Here is an 18879-nt window from a genome sequence, read left to right as displayed (position 1 = left end):
TCCCAGTGCCTTGCACAGGTCTAGCATATAGTAACTGTTCCATGAATGTCTGTTAATGAATAAATTGATATGGACTTCAAAATGACTTATTCCCTAATCATTCCACTATACAAACAGTATATGGAAATATCCCAATTAGGCTTAATGGTGTATTGTGGACGCAGGTTGCCATTCAGCAATAAGCTTATTTTTCTATGTATTCCTAGAAATATTATAATAATGGTAACAAGTTTCTGGGAAAGAAATATAAGTTTAAATAGGCAAAAGATAAACATATTTAATATGATAAAAAAAAAAAACTTGAATTGACATACACCAAAAATGCACCAGTGCTTGTTGTTGGAAAAACATTTATTGCAATTCAGTGTCAAAAGTTTTTTACAAAAATATGCCACCGTCTGGTACAAACAACTATAAAAAATCAGTTCATCATGCAAGAGAAGTGTGCAAATAATTTATACAGAAGGACTCAGCTCACACAATATTAAATAAACATCTTTGCATATAATTGGTCTAACCTTATGCTTTTAATTACAATGTTCAACCCCGTCTAATATTTTTCATTAAAAAAAGTACATTAAAGCTTCTAAGCTTAGGACTTGGGCTGTAATATACACCCCCTTTAGCCAGGGTGCTTGGCACTTGGTAGAATAAAGATGGCGCTAAGGCTTCCCAAGTGTAGAGCACAGCTTGGAGCCTTCTGTTTAACAGACTTGTGCATTGTTAAACAAACACACCTATACTTAAAGACAGAAGAAGCCATGTTCAAATTCCAGAAGTAATGGCATTGCAGATGGAGTTTCAAGAAGTTCAGACTTTTGGAGCAGTCATCCATTTTTGGCCAAATGGCTAAGTTTTGAGAGATTTTTCAGGAAGTTTTGTTTGCTAAGTTCAAGGACACTTTGAAAAATGCCCAGCAAAGTAATGAATATTGTGGGCCCTTGGTCCTTGCTGCCTCATGGAATAATCCCCCTTTGCTCAGTGAAGATGAGGTTTAGCAGAGAGTGAAATTCCACTGGGATAGAAACTCATTGGGTCTCACAGCTAGTACTGGAAGAGGAGGAGATGGAGCCGTTGGATTAAATGTACCTCTGAGTCTAAGGCAGAGGAAATACCTGCTTGGTTACGGTCAGAACCTTGGTTTCTACAAAGCAAGCCACTGCTCAGCCCTTATCTATTCCTATAAGGGCCATATTTTTGTAATTAAAATGTAAGTGCCCAAGGAAAAAATGAATTTGTCAAAACATGCTGCTGCTTACTTTATAGCAAGCAGGTTGGTACTCACTAGAATGGCATACACACAACAGAATCAGAGGCCTATAAAAACATCAAGTTGCTCCTTAACCGCTCCAACAAGAATCAGGGACTTAAAATGTTTGGAAAAGTTAAAGGCCAGATGCCCAACACTGTGCAGTCTCCCATGACTTCCACAGCGAAGGTCTTGAGAAGAATGACATTGGGGTCACGTGTCTCCAGCCATACTAAAAAGTGCTTGGGGCCGGGGAGGGGGGCAGGAGCATACAAGGTCAGGCCTTAGGAGGCCCCAGGATGACACCCAGGTCTGCCACTGGGTACTAGGTGGGCTGAGGCATGTTCCCAAACATTCTGGACTCACTTCCTCGTCTTGAAAGGCAGAAGAGGTGTCAGATTCTACTGTTTCTAACGTCCCTTCCAGGTCTGAAGTCTGGGGTAGGAGTTTCCTTCCTTTGGAAAACTAAAGAGGGTTGGTTTACTCTCCTCTATGAAACACAGAAGAAAGCATCTATGGAAAATGTTGAGTTTAAAGGAATTATCTTGTTTGTTGAAGCCATCAAGGGCCCAAGATATATTGAAGAGCAACATCTCTGCATTTGCCTAGAGGCTTGGGGTGCTTCTGAGGTCCGTTTAAGCACTAATAGGATTTTAGGCTAGTATCCAGTCAGATGAGATGGTTCGCAGACTAAGATACTTGGAAACAGATTAAAAAACCCAGATGTCAACATAGAAAATGATGGTAGACTTTTAGTTAAAAAAATTCACACATAAAATTATAGTTAAAAAAATTCACACGTAAAATAGAGTGTTTGCATAGCAAGACATTATTGCCCCTACAGCCTGGCAGAAAAACATAAACTCAGGTGCGTATTTTATGATAAACATTGTATTGAATGCTAAGAATGATACACTGTTGAACCTGTCTTGAATGATTTAGCTCCTTGTAAATCATACCACTTGCTTAGACAAATGAAATTCCAAGCTCTTTCTATTCTCCCATATAAAAACAACAGAAACAAGGAGCCTTTGTTAATAGCAAGCTCTTTATGGGAAAGGGTTTGTGAATCCACAAAGATGAGAACTGTGGCAATAACATAGTACACACCCACTACCTTATTTCACAGGTGCAAGTGGAACCTGCTCTTGTACAGAGAGTTTTGTAGTGTAAACCCAGTGCATCCAAAAAATGTCCTCCGGGCCACTTCAGTATAAAATTCATCATCATCAAACACATATCATCTCACAACTGACATTGGGGATGTTTTTACCTTGTAACTTGTTCATTTCTGCCAGCTGCCCTTCCATTCAACTGATTTGTCTGCCCAAAGTAATAGTGTTGAATAATAACACAATCTAGTTTAAAATGTCATTGGATTTTTTTTTTCCTGGATCTTGTTCTAAAGTGAGCACTCCTAAACCTTACATATTCTCCTTTCCCCAAATGCTCAGCCTTACTCTCAAGAGACTCTAGGCTTACTGCCCATAAACCTTGAGTTGGACCAAATTTTAACATCCCTGTGGATTTGCTCACACTGCCCTGAACAGAACACTTTCCTTCTTTGGAAGTCTGAATTACTTCATAGTTGACATCAATTTTGAATTCTGCTTTATGGGGCTTAGAGTGGGGGTAGGTAGGCACAGCAAAGGGAGCAGAGCATTCTATGTCTTATAGAAGTTTCCATTGTCATGCCCTGAGACAGGGATTCTTTGTTTTTTAGGTCAGGTTGTCCTGGGATGGTTTGCCCATAGATACTCTAAAGACTATTAGAGACCAGGGAGCAAAAGTTTACTTTTTAACTCACTTTACTTATATGTGAGGCTCCGGGCATGCGTAACAGGTACCACGGGTGTCCAACACAGATTCTCCGTGCATGCCGTGCACTTCCCATTGCCCCCGCACAAACCACAGCATCAAAGATATGCCATTTCTAGTCCTTTCCCTCTCCCTCTCCACCTGCCATTTCCTTCCTATTCTCATCTTCCAATGAAAGAGAACCATAAATGTTGATTTTCTCTTTTTTCCTTAAATTTCCTTGACTCTGTCATACACCATCTCCAATACCACCAAAGGGTGTGGGGTGAGCCCACAGGCACCATCTTGGCAAAGGTTTCAGAAGACAGTAACCCTGTCACTTGGGGCCGGGGACATCTTGCACAGATGCATGCTGCTGCCTGGTTCCCCAGTTCTGTGCTAACAGCACAAAGCTGGCCACGTTTCTAGGACTCAAACCCAAAGGAGCTGAGGAGTTTCTACCTTCTTGATGGAGCAGAGTTCACAAGTTGATAGGAAGATGCAGAAGGCCATGAACCCCTCAATCTAAAACTGTCATCTGGAATCAAAGGTTCCAGAGCTCTCCCAGTAATGACAGACCCAGCTCCACCCCACATCTTTAAAGAAGCTGAGAAATTTGATAGAACCTGACAATTATGGAAGAAGTATCTTTTTATTCAACATTCTAGGCCCTGCATTCCCAATGTGAAATTGATTCAGGGGGAGAAAAGGACTGCAAAAAATAAACCTTAGGTATTACAAAGGTTTGTGGCCCTCCAAGGCTCAACCTTATCCAACAAAAATCTTATTCTTTCATATTTATTTTTTCTTATTAGAGAAAATTTAAATGCAATTTAATTTTTTTCTTCTTGGGATGATAATGAAAAGAATACTGAGAAGTCCTGCTATAGGCACAAACATTGCAAAGTGAGGAGCACTGAATAGTTTACTTCTCTACAGAATGCTGACATGCAGATTGTGTGTTATTGAAGGAATGGTATGACGAGGTGTTGCATCACTAGCTTGTCCCCTGCCTTGTTTCTGTACATGCTTAGCCACCTTTCCTCTTTTCTGGATCACTCTAAGGATCAACCTTTAAGGATACACTGCTCCTCAATATGAATGTGCACCAAGTTCCTATTTCTGCTTCACTTTTTTGCCAAGGGCATGCAGGGTGACAATTTTATTTGGGAGAAAAAAACAAAGAAGCAAATACAACTGCAAATATATGTACATTGTTGTAGAAAAGCAACACTCTATAAAAAGTAAAAAACAAAAACATCCCCCAGCCCTTCCCAGGAATATTTTACAATTAACTCATCAAGTCCTGAGATTTCCTTTCTTCCACAGTGACTGCTAATATTTGCTTCGCAAGATCCCCTGGGGTCTTTATGTTTTGACTGTCCAGCTCCCAGCAAGTTTAAGATGAACTTATTGTACCTCTGCTTCCTATTTGGCTGGAACACCAGCCTTTATTTTTAATCAATCTTGCAAAGAGACCTAACTCAGGTTGATTAAACTTTGATGTCAGACCTAAAGCAAAGAAGCTCTCTAGCTCATCACACTGGCAAGGGGAACAGCAACAGGTAAAACACTGAATGGGCTGATAGGGAAAACCAGTCTTTCAAGCCTCAACACTTGGGTTTCAATCAGTCCCCAGACATATGCTTATCCAGGGAGATACCCAAGGAAGCCCAGAAGAGCCAGGAAGTTCAAGAGGAATAAGGAAACCTTCACACCTACCACGAGGCTAATTCTCTCTCTTCTGTGGCAGGCCTTCCTCTGGTACCCTTTTAAATTGGCCTTCTGTTTCCCCTAAAGAAGCCACAACATGAAAGGAAAAAAAGACACATGTACTTTGGGGTTGTTCTAGGAAAGAGGCAACTCCAAAGAGGGCCCTGTTTGCCTGAAAAGGGAGTGTGAAACAAGATGAGGGTTGCTTCCAATACCCCTTTCGATTTAAAATCACTTTTTATAGTGATGAAAACATTTAAGAGAAAAACAGACACAGCCTATTGGATCACGCGCATTGTCAGAGTACTCTATGCTTATAGAGGTAGACCTTTGTGTGGTGTCTCTGCGGGATAAGGGCCTACACCTGTGCGAGTTTAGGATGGGTGGCGCTGTGCTTTCGCTGCTTTCCAAAACAAACTCCAAATCAAAACCCAAAGCCCAAGGATTTCTTATATGTAGCTTTTCTTCTTTTTCTTTCTCTCTCTCTTTTTTTTTTTCTTCCTAAACAAATTTTCACATTGTAAACACAGAGTATTCTATTTCGTATTTGAGTTTTGCCTTTTTCTTCCTAGGGAACTATAAAGGAGTTTCCACGAACATTAAGAGAATTCCATTTTCACTGCTGAACTAGAATTCTTGCCCCTTATAGTCTTGCTGGCAAATGGTTAGGAAAAAAAAAAGTTTATTTACAGTATTTCTGCTTTTCCATACCGATTCTAATGAAGAGTTCACAGTCTTAAATTCCCACTCAGCAACTGCATCCTTCCCCTCCAATGTCCTCTCCATGACTTATCTCAGAAGTTTTGAGCCAATGTTTAAAATGTACACTATTTACAAATGGAGCGTCCAAACACCGTATTCCCAGCTATCCAATCAGCAGGGGGACCCTTCTGCAGTGTTGTCCTGTGCTGAGATTCAGAACTTGAACAAGTTGATAAAGTCCTGGGGTGAAAGTGCAACGGAGCAGCTCTCTGGGTTATTGGCGGTGCACGGGTGGTCAGTGCCCTGGAAGGGAATGCTGTGGTTAGGTTTGGGTTCTCAGAGGCATCTCGTTGGCTTCTGGCACCATAAGGCATTGCTCAAATTCAACACAATGATTCTCTGTCAAGAATGCTACAGGTTTGGAAAAACTAAAGAGCTGTGTGCTTGCATCCACATGCATGTGCACCCGTGCACACAGAGCTAGGAGGACTTAGGGGTGGAGGGGTTACAAAAAAGAAAAAATAAACATAAGGGGATAAAAAGAAATGAAGGTCTTTGAAAGTCCTCCGCCCTTTCTACTCCCCCGAGGCACTAAAGCAGTTTCACCCTAACTTTAAGGTGGGGGCTGATATAGGGAAAGAACAGGAAAAGATTTGGCCTCTGGAGGCTGGCTGGCACTATTGGCTTTTAGGAGCTGGGCGAGGGGTCTGTGGTGGCCGCCTCTGAGACACATACCTTCCAGGAGAGAATGTGACAGTGTTTGCAAAGCTGAAGGGTGTCTCCATATTGCTCTTTCCTTGGGTAACATCGAATAAGTTTAAAATACATCTTCTTCCAATCCAGCTGCCCTTTGTCTGACAAAATTAATCGCTTGCGGATCTAAAAAATCAAATGAATGAAGGAAGTTTCAGCAGAGTTTGTCAAGAAGATGGTTTGTGCTTTCCTGGTTTAGAAAAGTTCTCCCACCCTCTTTTCCTCTTTTTTTTTTTTTAAATGTCTACCCTACAATAGCCAGAGGAAAAAATGATCAAGATGTAAAGAAGTACTCTCTTATCTCTTCCCAGTTAAACAGTAGCTTTTAACCAGTCTTTAAAAGAAAACAGGTGACTGGTAATTTGTTCTTAGTGACCTTTACTAAATCACATTTGGATGTTCCTTTAAAGTTTAGGTGATCTTAGTAAACAACTTCAATTTTTTCTTCACTGTATGGACTTGAGTGATTATTTCCAGGTAGATGGAATAGCTGCTTGGCACTGTGGCTCTATTTTATATCTAAATATTAGTGGCTTCAAGAACAGAACTTGTTAAACTCACACATCTATATAAAGAAACTGGAAAAAGACCAACAAACTTGAGGCAGCATGACGAGGGGAAACCGGCTTGGAGTTGGTATCTGAAGGCCCAAATTCAAGTTCAAGGCCAGTTTCCTCACCCAGAGAGCCACTTCACTAATTTCGATATGTCACTTAGCCATTTGTGGCTGTTGTCTCTTCATCTGTTTAAAGTGGGCAGATTAATAACTATCCTTTCCTGAGTCATTAAAATAAAATGAAATAATGTCTGTGAAAGCACTTTCACTGCGAAGTACCCAAAAAAGGTAAGTTATTTGGTTACAGAAAGAAAGGATGGGTGCCAATTTATGAATTTTTTTGAGCAAGTTGTAAAATGCGAATAGGTTAAGAACGTAAGCTTTTTTCCTCAGCAAAACTACCTGAAAACAAACAAACAACCCCTCGCATACTCATTATTTAAAAACTCCTTAGACTGTCATTTTTTAGTCACACCAGAAGGCCCTGGAGTAGGAGGCACCCACACCTCATGCTTGAGAAGGACGGCAAGGGAGCTCAGGGTGGGGGCAAGGGGGGGGATGGGGGAAGGGGGGGAGGCCTGCCGGGGCCCCACCGACCTGCCGCTCGGAGAAGTGGTACTGGCAGAGCTTCTTCCACAGCAGCCGGTCCTCGCTGAGCACGTGCAGGTCGGGGGCTGCCTGGCCCAGGCTGACCAGGTCCCGCCCGTCGCTCAGCCGCTGCATGATGTTCAGTTGCAAGCACAGAGGCAGGTCAGTGAAGGTGAGGCCTTTGAAGGCGGGCTGCAGAGAGAAGGATGACAAGCTGGGGGTCAGAGGGCAGCAATTCAGCAGCTGACACCCTCCAAGGAGGCAGCTGTCCCCTCGTCCTCTACTCTCAAGCTGGTTCCTGTGGGAACACGTGGGACTGTGTTCCTCATCTTTCCACACTAGTTCTGGGTAAACTCTCAATTTTAGACTACTGACATTTTTAGGTCAATGTTCTGCTACCTCTGAGAGGTCACAGAGAAAAAAATACAGGACGAAGAATTCCCTGTCTTAGCTCAGGAAGGGTTAATACCCTGAGAAATGATATCCTGAGAATGGGTATCAATTTCCCTCCTCAAACTCTATATGAAGCACATCGATGCCCAAATACAAAGAGGATTCCAGGGGACACTTGGTCTCAGCAATTCCCTCCTGTGGCATGGGATGAAAACTGGATACATGAGCAGCCGCCCAGACTCCCTTGGGAAATCTGGGCCTCAGTTTCTCCACGTTCAAAATGAATGGTTTAGAAAACTCTGAAGATCCCTTCCAATTCTAACAATCTCAGACTTGGAAGGGCTTCAGCCTCCTATTCATCAGAATTATCTATGACTTGACAATTTGTATGGCTCAGTTCTGCCTCAGGGGCTAGGCAGAACTTTCAATTGTTTGCAAAATTCAGGTCTTTGCCAATGGCAGAAGGTCCCTAGACCTATTTGTCGTTTATCATCTGCTGCTGATCATATGAGCTAATAAAACTGCCATGAGATTTTCTTTTTGTTTCCAGCACTTCAAAGCCTCTACTTTTTTGGTTAAAACTCCCAGGCCAATTATTACATTAACTCCTATTAAAGGCAAGTCCACTTGGCAGAGTTCACTCTGTCAAATTTTCAAACCTGCACTTTTCCAAAAATCCTTGCCCAGACCCCATGCTGAGTCCTTACTCCTGAGAAATGGTTAACTACTTGTGAGCCGCCTTCTATTTGAATATAAACATATAAAAGAAAAATAAGTCCCTCTTGCTCCTCTAATCTAACATTTGGCTAAAATCCATTTGTACCTACCCTGCCCTTCTCCCTCCCATGCTTCCAAACCTTGCCTTGCCCACAGCACACTGTCATTATATTTGATTTTTCCCCCCTACAAACCACTTCTCTTAATTTTCTTCCTTCATCCTTTATTATATTAATTATTTTTTTCCAGTAAAAACTGGCTCCATAGAATTAGATGTGAAAATTTGAAAGGAAAACAAGATTATGTACCGGGAAGATACTGATAGAACTTTGGCAAATAAAAGCATTTACTATGAAAGTTACCTTAATATTTTTATGTAACAATGTACTTCTCTTTGGGCCAAACTGATCAAAAAAATGTGAGTTTTAAAATACAGTCCAGACTGAAGTAATTAAGTCCTTTCTCTTTTTTCCTTTCATTTTCTCTCTTGATCTTTCTTTCCTTTCGAGAGTTGGGCATCTGTGTGCAAAGCCCTACAGGGCTCCATGGGTTCTGGCACAGCTCTCAAAAACGATGTAGCTCAGAGCCACAAGAGTTGGGGCAGAGGACAGGAGAGAGGAAGGGGCAAGGCACAGCCTCTGCAGAGAGGCCTGGCTTTATTTCTCACACCACCGCCCTGGCCACATTATTTTTAACTATTCGGTCTAATTTTTCTCATTTATAAGATGTGGATAAATATATTTTATAGACTTGCTAGAAGTAATAACGCATAGAAGTAGTTAGCACAGTGCCCGGTACATTAGTCACTATAATGACTCCTACTTACAATTATTTTCTAAATGAGTTAATTAATACACCTAAAGGACTTAGAACAGTGTCTACACAGAGCAAATCCTTAATAATAATAACAGTTACCACATTTACAATACTTATTCTGCATCGGGCACTATGCCAACTGCTTTTTATATATTAACATAAGAAATCTCACACCAGGGCTATGAGGGAGGCCTTATTGTCTCTATTTTCCAAACGAGGAAAGTGAGGCATGGAGAGATTGAATAACTTGCCCTAAATCCTGAAGCTGGCAAATTGTCATCGTCATCCCTAACATGGGGCAGCACTTTCCAAGTGTGTTCCTTTGAACGCTGAACAAGCAATTCAGGCGAGCTGTGGGAGGAGGCTCCTCTTCAACCATTCATTCATTCAACTAAAAGTTACCTGCTCTGTGCCTGGTAGAAGGAGTAAGATGGGTAACACCCTTTCTTTATGGAATTCATAAGCTGGTGGACGGAGACAGAAAAGTGCATAGGTATGAGACAATTTCAGATTGTAATAACTGCACGAAGGAAGGCGATGTGCTAGTGGTGCCGATGGACTGGAAGGTCACGGAAGGCATCAAGCTTAAAAGCCTGGAGGCAGGACCAAGCTTGGAGCGTGCAGAGAACAGCACGGCTTGGCTGGAGCTCCTCGTGCAAAGAGGGAGTGAGTGAGCTTCAGTGTTTGATCTCTTCTGCATGGGATTTCATTGGATTAAAGAGGTTTAAATAAAGCTGGATCATTGGATAAATAGTTGGAAGAAAGCTAGATTGAAAAAAGTTTGGATACCACCGATGTTAAGCAAGCTTCACCATTTTAGGAATAAGGAGTTCAGGGTTTGGGCCTCGGCTCTGGCCCTAATTGCTGGGTAACTCTGAAAAAGTCACTGTGCTTCTCTGGTCCCCACTCCTCCCCCGCCCCAGAAGAGTAATAGCAATCACAATGCTACTTCCCAAGAGTGTCTGTGCATCAGCTATGAAGGGCTCTGAGGAAGTAAGCCCACGGACGTGCAAGGTATGGGGGCAGAGACGGCCAAGGGGTCTTGCAGGAGGTGGACAGAGGGAATGGAGGCAAGCTCTGGGCAAATGTGACCATCTTAATGACCGTTTCAAAGTTGCGGAGTGAAGATACCCTTAGGACAAATGGGACTTACTCATTCATATCACTGGCTGGGAAATTTCTCTACTGGGCTTAGAAAAAAAAAGTATTAAGTCCAGGGTTAGGGTTAGGGTTAGGGTCACGGAGAATGCCAGCAATCAGATGGAAGGTGTAAGTGGGTTTTCTGTGACAGATAAGCTGGGAACTTTGGTCTCAATTCACAAGGTCAAACTATGCCTACACTTGAGGGATGGGAATGAGGACATTATTAGAATATATCAAATCAGGTAAATGTTCATAACAAACACATCCTCTTTAAATAATCCAAGAATTCTGATTGTTTCTGAACGATGACTTGCATTTGTGCTCTTCTCTGTGTGTGTATATCTGTGTCTGTGTGTGTGTGTATGTGGGTGTGAGCATGGGTGACTAGCCTAAGTGACTGTAAGGAAGTCATATAACTCTGAGGCTTCTAATTATTCCCTCTGTTTCAGAGCTTAAAAATCTAAGGCACAGAGATTTCATTAACAGTAAAGTCAAGGATATGTATTTTGAAAACTTCATATAGTAAAATAGTTATTTAAAAGAGGTCAAAGAGATTTCTTCACTCTCCCTTCTCCCACCATGGGGCAGCTGCAAACATTATCACCGTGGGTCCCGGAAACTGCTTAACACAGCCACGGCGGGCGATTAGATAAACGAGCAAAGTGCTATGTGAGCTGCCTAAGTGCATCTGTCCATTAGTGAGCCCTAAGAGATTACACCAGCATCTTTCTCACATTTTTTGTGTGCCTTAGTCCTCCTGCTCCCTAGTAAGAGGACAAGAGCTGAGGGCCAAGTCGTGTTTTGCAAGCCAAAAGAAACTACTGATAGAGACAGCCATGCTTTGCTGGTAACATAGAGCCTTTTCTTTTTGCTTTCAGTGAGAATTGCTCATCTTCTCCCACATGTACGTTTACAGTCTTTAATCAAAGCCTTCCTTTGTCATAACTACCAATAATTGGAACTAGAATTTTAGAAGGCTGGTACCAATGCTCCAAGCCACAGCCTTCACAGCTCTATTGTATCCAAGGCAGCATCCCAAAGCTGCAGACAACTCATTCTTTATAAGGAAATGGGCAGAGATCTCCGAACCCCACTAAAGATATCAGCACGACAGCCAGTATCTCCCCAGAAGCCAAGTTTTCAGTTTTCTCATGATGGTTCAACTGCCATCTGTCATCTTTCACGCACTTAGGTCCCGTTTTGCCAAGTTCTTCTTCTCGCCCTCCCTGTATCAGGGGGTTCCCCCAGCCCACCTGCAGCGCCAGGACCAAGCATCAGATCAGAACAGACCGGGTTCTTCCATCACCAGAGCGGATTTAAAGTCCTGGCGAGGCTGTCCAGCATCTCAGCCCAGGGACAGTCATGTGAGGGTGAGGCTGGGGTGCACCTGCTTACCCTGGTGATCTGGATGTTGTTCAGCTGCTGCTGCCAGTGCAGGATCGTCTCCATCCGATACACCCACATGTTAATGTTCCCGACCAGCACAGACTTGCCGACTCTCTGGACCAGTGTACATAAGGACGTGTAGAGGGTTTGCAGTAGTTCCCTTATTAGTCTAATGTTTTGCTGGTCTTCAAGGACTTGAGAGGGGAAGAAAAAAATAATTGCAGTTACGATACTGGAACATCCTGTATTTTATAAGTGGGCTTTTCTTCTTTTCCATTCTGCTCATGTTACCCAGGCACTGCCTCTGGGGATACGGTTTTCTTTTTCACCGGTGTTTATTCTACACTTGGCCAAGCTCCTGCACTGGAGGTTAAGGGGTAGAGTTTCCTTTATCTAGGCCCCTCTTTGTTCTCTTCTCCCTGGTTTTCTATAAAGCCCCTTTCTCTTTTCATTGTTCCACCAGCGCCCACGGCTCACCTGATCAGAAAGCCGTTCCTTTTGCCCAGCAGTGACCTCCCTTTTAAATGGTCAGTGCAAGGAACATGGTTCTGGGGCTTTGGAGCTTGGGTTCTAATCCTGTCTGGCTGGCTCTCTGCATTATTACAGATAAATCACTTCTTCTCAGGGCCTCCGTTTCCCCATGTATACGATGAGTCTGCTGAACCAGAGACCTAAGATTCCTTCTAGCTTAAAACAGTGTACGAATCTGTTCTGCCTTTATGCATAGCTCAATTTTCTAGGAATTTGGGATCTGGAGTCTCAGTAGCCAAGGTTGGGACATGTGCCTACACTGAGAAGCCTTACAGCAGGACATATGGGTGACACTAAAGAAAGGACAGGAGGGCGTCGGTCTCCCCCTTTGCCATGAGGATGAGTTGCACCCGTTTCTGAATTGGAATCTGGCACCCCTGAAATGTAGCTGGAGTTATTCATTTCCAACCGTGCACATTTCTTTAAATCTAACAACATGCCCACTCTATTGGAAAATCCATCTGCCCATCCCCATGTCTATAAAAAGGGGTGAGAGAGTGAGAGAGAGCTCACCTTTCAGTACCACTTTTTCCAAAATGTTCATGAAGTTCTTTTGGGCGATGCCACTCAGGGACGTGAGCTGTGACTTTGCTATCAGTTCCAACAGCTGTGGATAAAAATAGAAGTCGCCAGGCTTAGAATACAGAGATATTTTTCTCTTCTAATCTTTACTTTTGAGTCCCATGACACGTGGCCACAGACTGACGGGGAGAGATAAATGGCAGGCAGGGCCACAACGCAATAAAAAGCAGATGCTCAGAGTGAAAGATAAATGGGGTAATTCAAAACCCAGGAATCAGGGCTGAATATTTAATTGCTTTTTTCTTTTAAATATAAAGTTTTGGCTTCAGCCAGGACTAATCCATTCTATTTGTCCTACTTCAGCAAGTGGAACTGACATACTCTGAAGGGAACAAAACCTCCTGGTGACCTGTGAAAGTTTTGAATTCTGCAAAATCACCCCCTAGTGGGAATTCTTCTGCCCCTACTTGAACTTCTTCTCCCCACTGGCACCGACTGCTCTCAAGGCACCTAAAAGCTCATGCTTAGCAACCACGTGCATGTTCCAAGGGAGTGGAGATTCTCATCCAGATATCTCCTGCTTCTGCAGCGTCCAATAAACATGTCTGTTAAGGAAAATCTCTCATTACCCTTAGCTTTTTGGAGAAAGAGGCCAGTCGCAGGAAGAGAGAGAAATTCAGGGATGTACAGTATATATACTCATTTCTTAGAGGCAATGTCGTCACTGTGGCTAACAAGTAGGATCCTTGTAGCTCTTAGCCTCAGATTCAAGTCTTGATTTGGCCACTTATTAGCTCTGTGATTAAGGGCAGGTTACGATATTTCTTGGTGCCCCAGTTTCTTCATTTGTAGTGATAACACTTAGAGGCCCCAAGGTGGTTGTGAGCTTTAAAGGAGAGAATGCACACAAAGCCCTTAGCACAGTGCCTGGTGCAAAGTAGGTGCTAAATAAAGGTTGATTAATTTGTTGAAAGAGTATGTCCCATTCCTACCACACCCATTGTTGCCAGACAAAAAGAAACAAAGATAATAACTGAAGTCAGTGCCCCCTTAGTCCAATCTTTCTTCCCTTTTTAGCAAAATTATTTACATATGGGGCAAGATTTTTTAAAAAAATGAAAGATTCTATTGTTGAAAAATGAAACTTTAGACTGCAAGAGGTCTTAGAGATCACCTGCTGAATCCACTTAACTGATGAGCAAAGGTTCTAAAGACTAAGCTTATGATCCACTCGACAACCAGTTAGAGGACTCTGCAGTACTTCTCAACACAGAAAAATAAAAGGACACACTTCATGCTTTCAAAGAGTCACCAAACAAAAGAAGTTGATATAAAGTAAAAATACTTAATTTCATCAGAACCCATCAGGCCCCCAAGGATAACTGACTAGACAGAGAGAACCAAGACCCCTTTTACGTTGAGCCTGGAATCTGATCCCAGGAAACTTTCTAAGAGAATTTCATCTCCTGGCCAGGTTTCAGCCCAACTTGACATCAGGTCAATAAACACTGAGCATGACACCGTGTTGGGCTATGGAATCAAGGCTGAGGGAAGAAGCAAAGTGAAATTATAAAAATTGGGTTGCAGAGGAGAATGGAAACTTTTGGATCAACGCCCCCGGCCATTCAGAGCACCTCTGCTTCCAAGGCATTTGTTTAAAATTTTTGTCCCCGTGGAGTTTTTTAGGAGCCTGTCAAACCACACACAGACTTTTAATTTCCTGAATATAATTTTACTTTAAATTGAAAACAACAACAACAACAAAATGAAACCCCATATCAAAAACTGTTTTCCTGCCTGGCTTATGTATCTTTTACACATGCAGGGAGAGATGCAGCCGCTCGGCCGGGAGGAGGAGGTGGTTTGTTACGGTCAGTGGTCAGCGCCATCAGCGCGGGTGATCTGAGGTTGGGAGTCAGGTGCTCGCTGAGCATCCACAACAATAGGCAAGAAATCAAAACACCAGTAGAGGCCCCGTCCGTGGGCAGCAACCACACCGGATGCTGTCTGTCTGTCTAGTTTAGCTCTGACACCAACCAGCATGTGACAGGCGAGAGGAACGAAAATGGTACAAAGGGACTGGCCAAACCTTTCATTTATCTCCCTGACCAACAGCAAGCCTGAGAAGGCGTAGTTGAGGGCCATTAATACCCTGAGCCTCACATGACCAGCACGAAGCAAGATGAAAGAAAACAAAAGCCTTGCGTTGGCTCTTGAAGGGCAGTGGACTGTGCACTGTGACTCATCACTGGCTGGGGTGGGGGGGGAGGGAGGAGGGCGGGCAGAGCGCTGCTTGAACTCCATCCAAAACCCACGTTACATGTGACTACCATCTCATGAGGGTGTCAGTTTCAATCTTGTCTAAAAAGGCACCAATCACAAGGACAAGAAAACTCTCAGGGCTATGACTGTGCATTTGAGAGGAAACAAAAGCCCTTTGGTCCTCTCTATTAGGAGGAGGAACAGAGGAGCGAAAATTTGTCAACTGACAGCATAATGATACGGCAACTATTGTGCGTTTTCATCCCATCTCAAGGGAAAGTTGCTTTTTTCACTTCTGGGCAGCTGTGGAGTCAGGAGAGAGAACCCTGGAATAGGAGAAGGCCTGGATTCTCTAACTAGGTGACTTTTACAACTGTCATTCATTTAGCAAGTGTTTTCTGAGTGTCCACTCTGTCCTAGCGTTGTGGTAGGTGACAGGGATATGATGATAGAAACACATGATTCCTACACTTAAGTAGTTTATGTCTAGTCTATGGTTGGTCATTTAATTTCTCTGAGCCCCAGTTTCTTCATTTTTAAAATGGAAATAAAGACTATTTACTCCATAGGTTTGCTATTAGAATTAAGTGAGATAAATCTGTAAAAGTCCACTGTCAATACAAAATATAAGGCATTATTATTATTATTATAAGATATTATTTCTTCCCTTCCAAACCTAAGTCTTTTAGTGAAGTTTAAAGTTGATATCAGAGGTTGGCAAACTTTTTTCTGTAAAGGGCCAGATAGTAAATGTTTTAAGGCTTGTGGGCCATGTGGTCTCTGTAGCAACTACTCAACTCTGTGGTTGTAGGGCAAAGGCAGGCAAAAACAATAAGTACATGAATGGGCATGGGAGTGTTCTAATAAAACTTTATTTACAAAAGCAGGTGAAGGGCCAGATTTGGCCATAGCTTGCCATCGTCTGGTATACGTCAGAGTTGAAGAGTGAGGGCTTCAGAGTCAAACTGCCTGCCTCAGATTTCCCATACGTAAAACATGCATAGTAATAGTACCTACTTCAGAGTTGTGAAGAGTAAATGTGTTCATAAAGCACTTAATAACAGTGCCTGGTATAAATTACATACTCAATAAATTATCAATAGCTTTTATCATAATACAGAGAGCATTACTAGGTAAAATTATTGGCAGGCAGGAAACAGTGAGTCAATAGGGTAAGTATAGCTAGTTTAAAGTCCTTTAGAATTCCTGTATTTCAGCTGTATGTGTTGTCTGCTTATATGCTTTCCAATTTTAATATTCCTGTCATTATTATTATGTGATACATGTAATAGCTCTCTGTCTGTTGATAAAAGTTAATGCTGACACATTTTACGACTTGCATAGTTTTATCTACCATGAGGTCTTATTTTGCTAACAATAATGGGCGTTTACTCTGTGCTAGTGACTGCGCTAAGCACTTTCATGCATGATCTTGTTTAGTCTTCAATGACAACCCAGTGAGGGGGGTTCCCCATTGGACAAATGCTGCTACTGAGGCTCAGGGTAGTTAAGTAACTTGCCTAAAGACATACCAGCAGTAGCAAATGGTGGACCAGGACTTGAGCCCTGATATGTCTAACAGAGAACATATATTTTGATACCTTAAGGCCTTCAGTTTGTCAAGGCCAAATCGATTTTGCATCTAGTGCCAAATTTTACTCTAAAAATAGTAGTGATAACATGTATTGTTTTGTTCTGGGGAAACAGAGCCTATACATTTTATTCAATATTATATTGGCACTGGTAATTAGCTTTTAACATTAAGGGATAAATAATACCTACAAAGTGTTGATGGCCCATTTAGGATGCGGCTTTGGGTAAATGATTTGGTCTACCTCCCACATCAGCATTACTCCACAGGCCCAGAAAGAGGTAGATAGTGAGGTAGACCAGCAGTGAAGAGGGCAGAGTTTATTAATTTTATTTCTGTGTTAAGAGAGCTGTGTGCCTAGGGAAGATGGTTTGTATCTAGCAATCTGTTTACCAAGATGACTTAGCCAATGGGATTCTTTGCCCCTAGCCACAAGAGAAAAAGAAAGCAGAGGAAAATGTCTTGTTTGGAAGGGGCTGTTTTCTGCTGGGCAAATTTTAGCCCAGGTGCCAGTAGTTTGTGGCTGTGTTTGCGGAGAGGCAGGAGCGTGAGGGGGAAGGAGGAGGCTTCTCGGCTCCTCCGGAATCTCATGCTGTCATTACCGTGTGGGCACTCAGGGTATCCGGCATGATCTGCAGTGACTCGTGCAGGAAGAGGAATGGTTCTGAGCTACTGGAGGAAGGGATGGTGGTCACCCCAGGCCACAACCACATCCTGCCCGTCAGCTTTGGCTCATGCTACTTTGGGAGGCAATGAGTAGGAGAAAAATCTAGTTGCAAGCAGTACTCTGTAGCAAATCTCAGAGCAGATATCAACCACAGTTTGAAGTGTGTTTGGAAGAGGAATAGGCAGAAGAGAGATTTTACTCCTAGCTCATTGTACTCGCATAAAGAGCAGGTTTCTTATCTTCTCTTTCCTTGGGTTCGTCCTAGCATAGCATTCATATTTTAAAAAATACATCAGTTGATGTCACTTCTTTGCTTAAAATCCTCAAATGGCTTCCCTTTGCACCTAGGAACAAATTCAAGCTCCTGACCATGACTGGCAAGGTTTTCCCTGATCTGGTCTCTGCTCCTTTTCCAGCCTTGTTTTGCACAGTGTTTGTTTCCCAAACTCATTCTGCTCTGGCTGCCCAGGACGAGCTCCTGGCCTTTGCTTTGGCCACATCTTCACACGCTTCACTCCATCCCTTCCTTCAAGTCTCAGTTCAAATATCGCCTGACCAGAGCTCAGAGAGCCCTTCCCTGACTGTCCTGTATGAGAACCTCCCTGTCCCCATCTTTACCTTACTACAGTTTCATTGTTCCATTTATGCCTATCTGGAATGATCTTGTTTCCTTACTTGCTGATTGGCTAATGAGGAAATAAACCTGTAGATAGCAGGGATTATCCTGCTCACCATGCTACCGCCAGCCTGGAACATGGTAGGTACTCAACAAATACTGTTTTTTAAAATACATTTGTCTTTTTGAGTCAAAGAGTGTTATGGCTGCAAAGGACCTGGGAAAAGATTTACCCCAATTCCCTCCTGCTATAAACGAGGTCACTCATGATGGTCAAATGGCACATCGAGATCAATGGCAGAAGGTCTAGACTGTCAGGTCGGTACTCATATGGGGTCTGATGTCCCAGGAGCTGCACTTGAGCCTACGAGTAAATTACTTATAATGAAAACGTATTTCAAACACTTTCCAGAAGGGCAAGCAGCCTGAGACCCTAGTTCCAGAGGGATACTAAAGAACTAGGTCTTCAGAAGCAGCAACAAAAGAGTAGCTTCCCCTAACTGTTAGCCTAAAAGGACAAAGCTATACCAAGGTTAACCATAAGACTGTTGCCCAAGCATACTCTATAATTCTCATAGAGGATTGTCAAGAACATAATTTATCCCCAGATTTCTCCATCTCCTACAACAGTGGGTGCCACAGCATGAAGTATATGTCTGATTGGAAAATCTTCTAGTTATCAGAGGCGGGGAAGAGTCCCAGGTTCAAGAGGCCCTGCCAAGTCTCAAATGCACGATACCCACGTTGGGTGCCCATAGGAATGGGAAAGTTATGCCTTTTGCGATAAACCCTTGGTTACACTAGGCAGTGTCTCTCCCTGCACCGAGAGCTGCGTATTTCCAAGACCCTTATTTACTCAACGGATAACACAGATTAA

The 18879-nt window shown here is 42.8% G+C and overlaps 1 protein-coding gene across 1 annotated transcript in view; it reads right to left on the bottom strand.

The window, feature by feature from the left end:
- Positions 1-333: 333 nt before the first annotated feature.
- Positions 334-18879, bottom strand: part of FBXO32 (F-box protein 32) — a 35628-nt gene continuing 17082 nt past the window's right edge. Inside the window, exons 5-9 of the mRNA XM_012743322.3 lie at positions 12858-12951; positions 11823-12007; positions 7368-7550; positions 6197-6340; positions 334-5764 (exon numbers count right to left, since the gene is read on the bottom strand). Of these exons, the coding sequence (XP_012598776.2) occupies positions 5675-5764; positions 6197-6340; positions 7368-7550; positions 11823-12007; positions 12858-12951 (696 nt within the window). The 3' untranslated portion in view covers positions 334-5674. The remainder of the gene's footprint in view (positions 5765-6196; positions 6341-7367; positions 7551-11822; positions 12008-12857; positions 12952-18879) is intronic.

Source organism: Microcebus murinus, chromosome 7 (assembly GCF_040939455.1).
Source record: "Microcebus murinus isolate Inina chromosome 7, M.murinus_Inina_mat1.0, whole genome shotgun sequence".
NCBI classification, from domain to species: domain Eukaryota; kingdom Metazoa; phylum Chordata; class Mammalia; order Primates; family Cheirogaleidae; genus Microcebus; species Microcebus murinus.
Note: the sequence above shows the minus strand (reverse complement) of the source record. Positions and strands in the feature narration are given on the sequence as shown.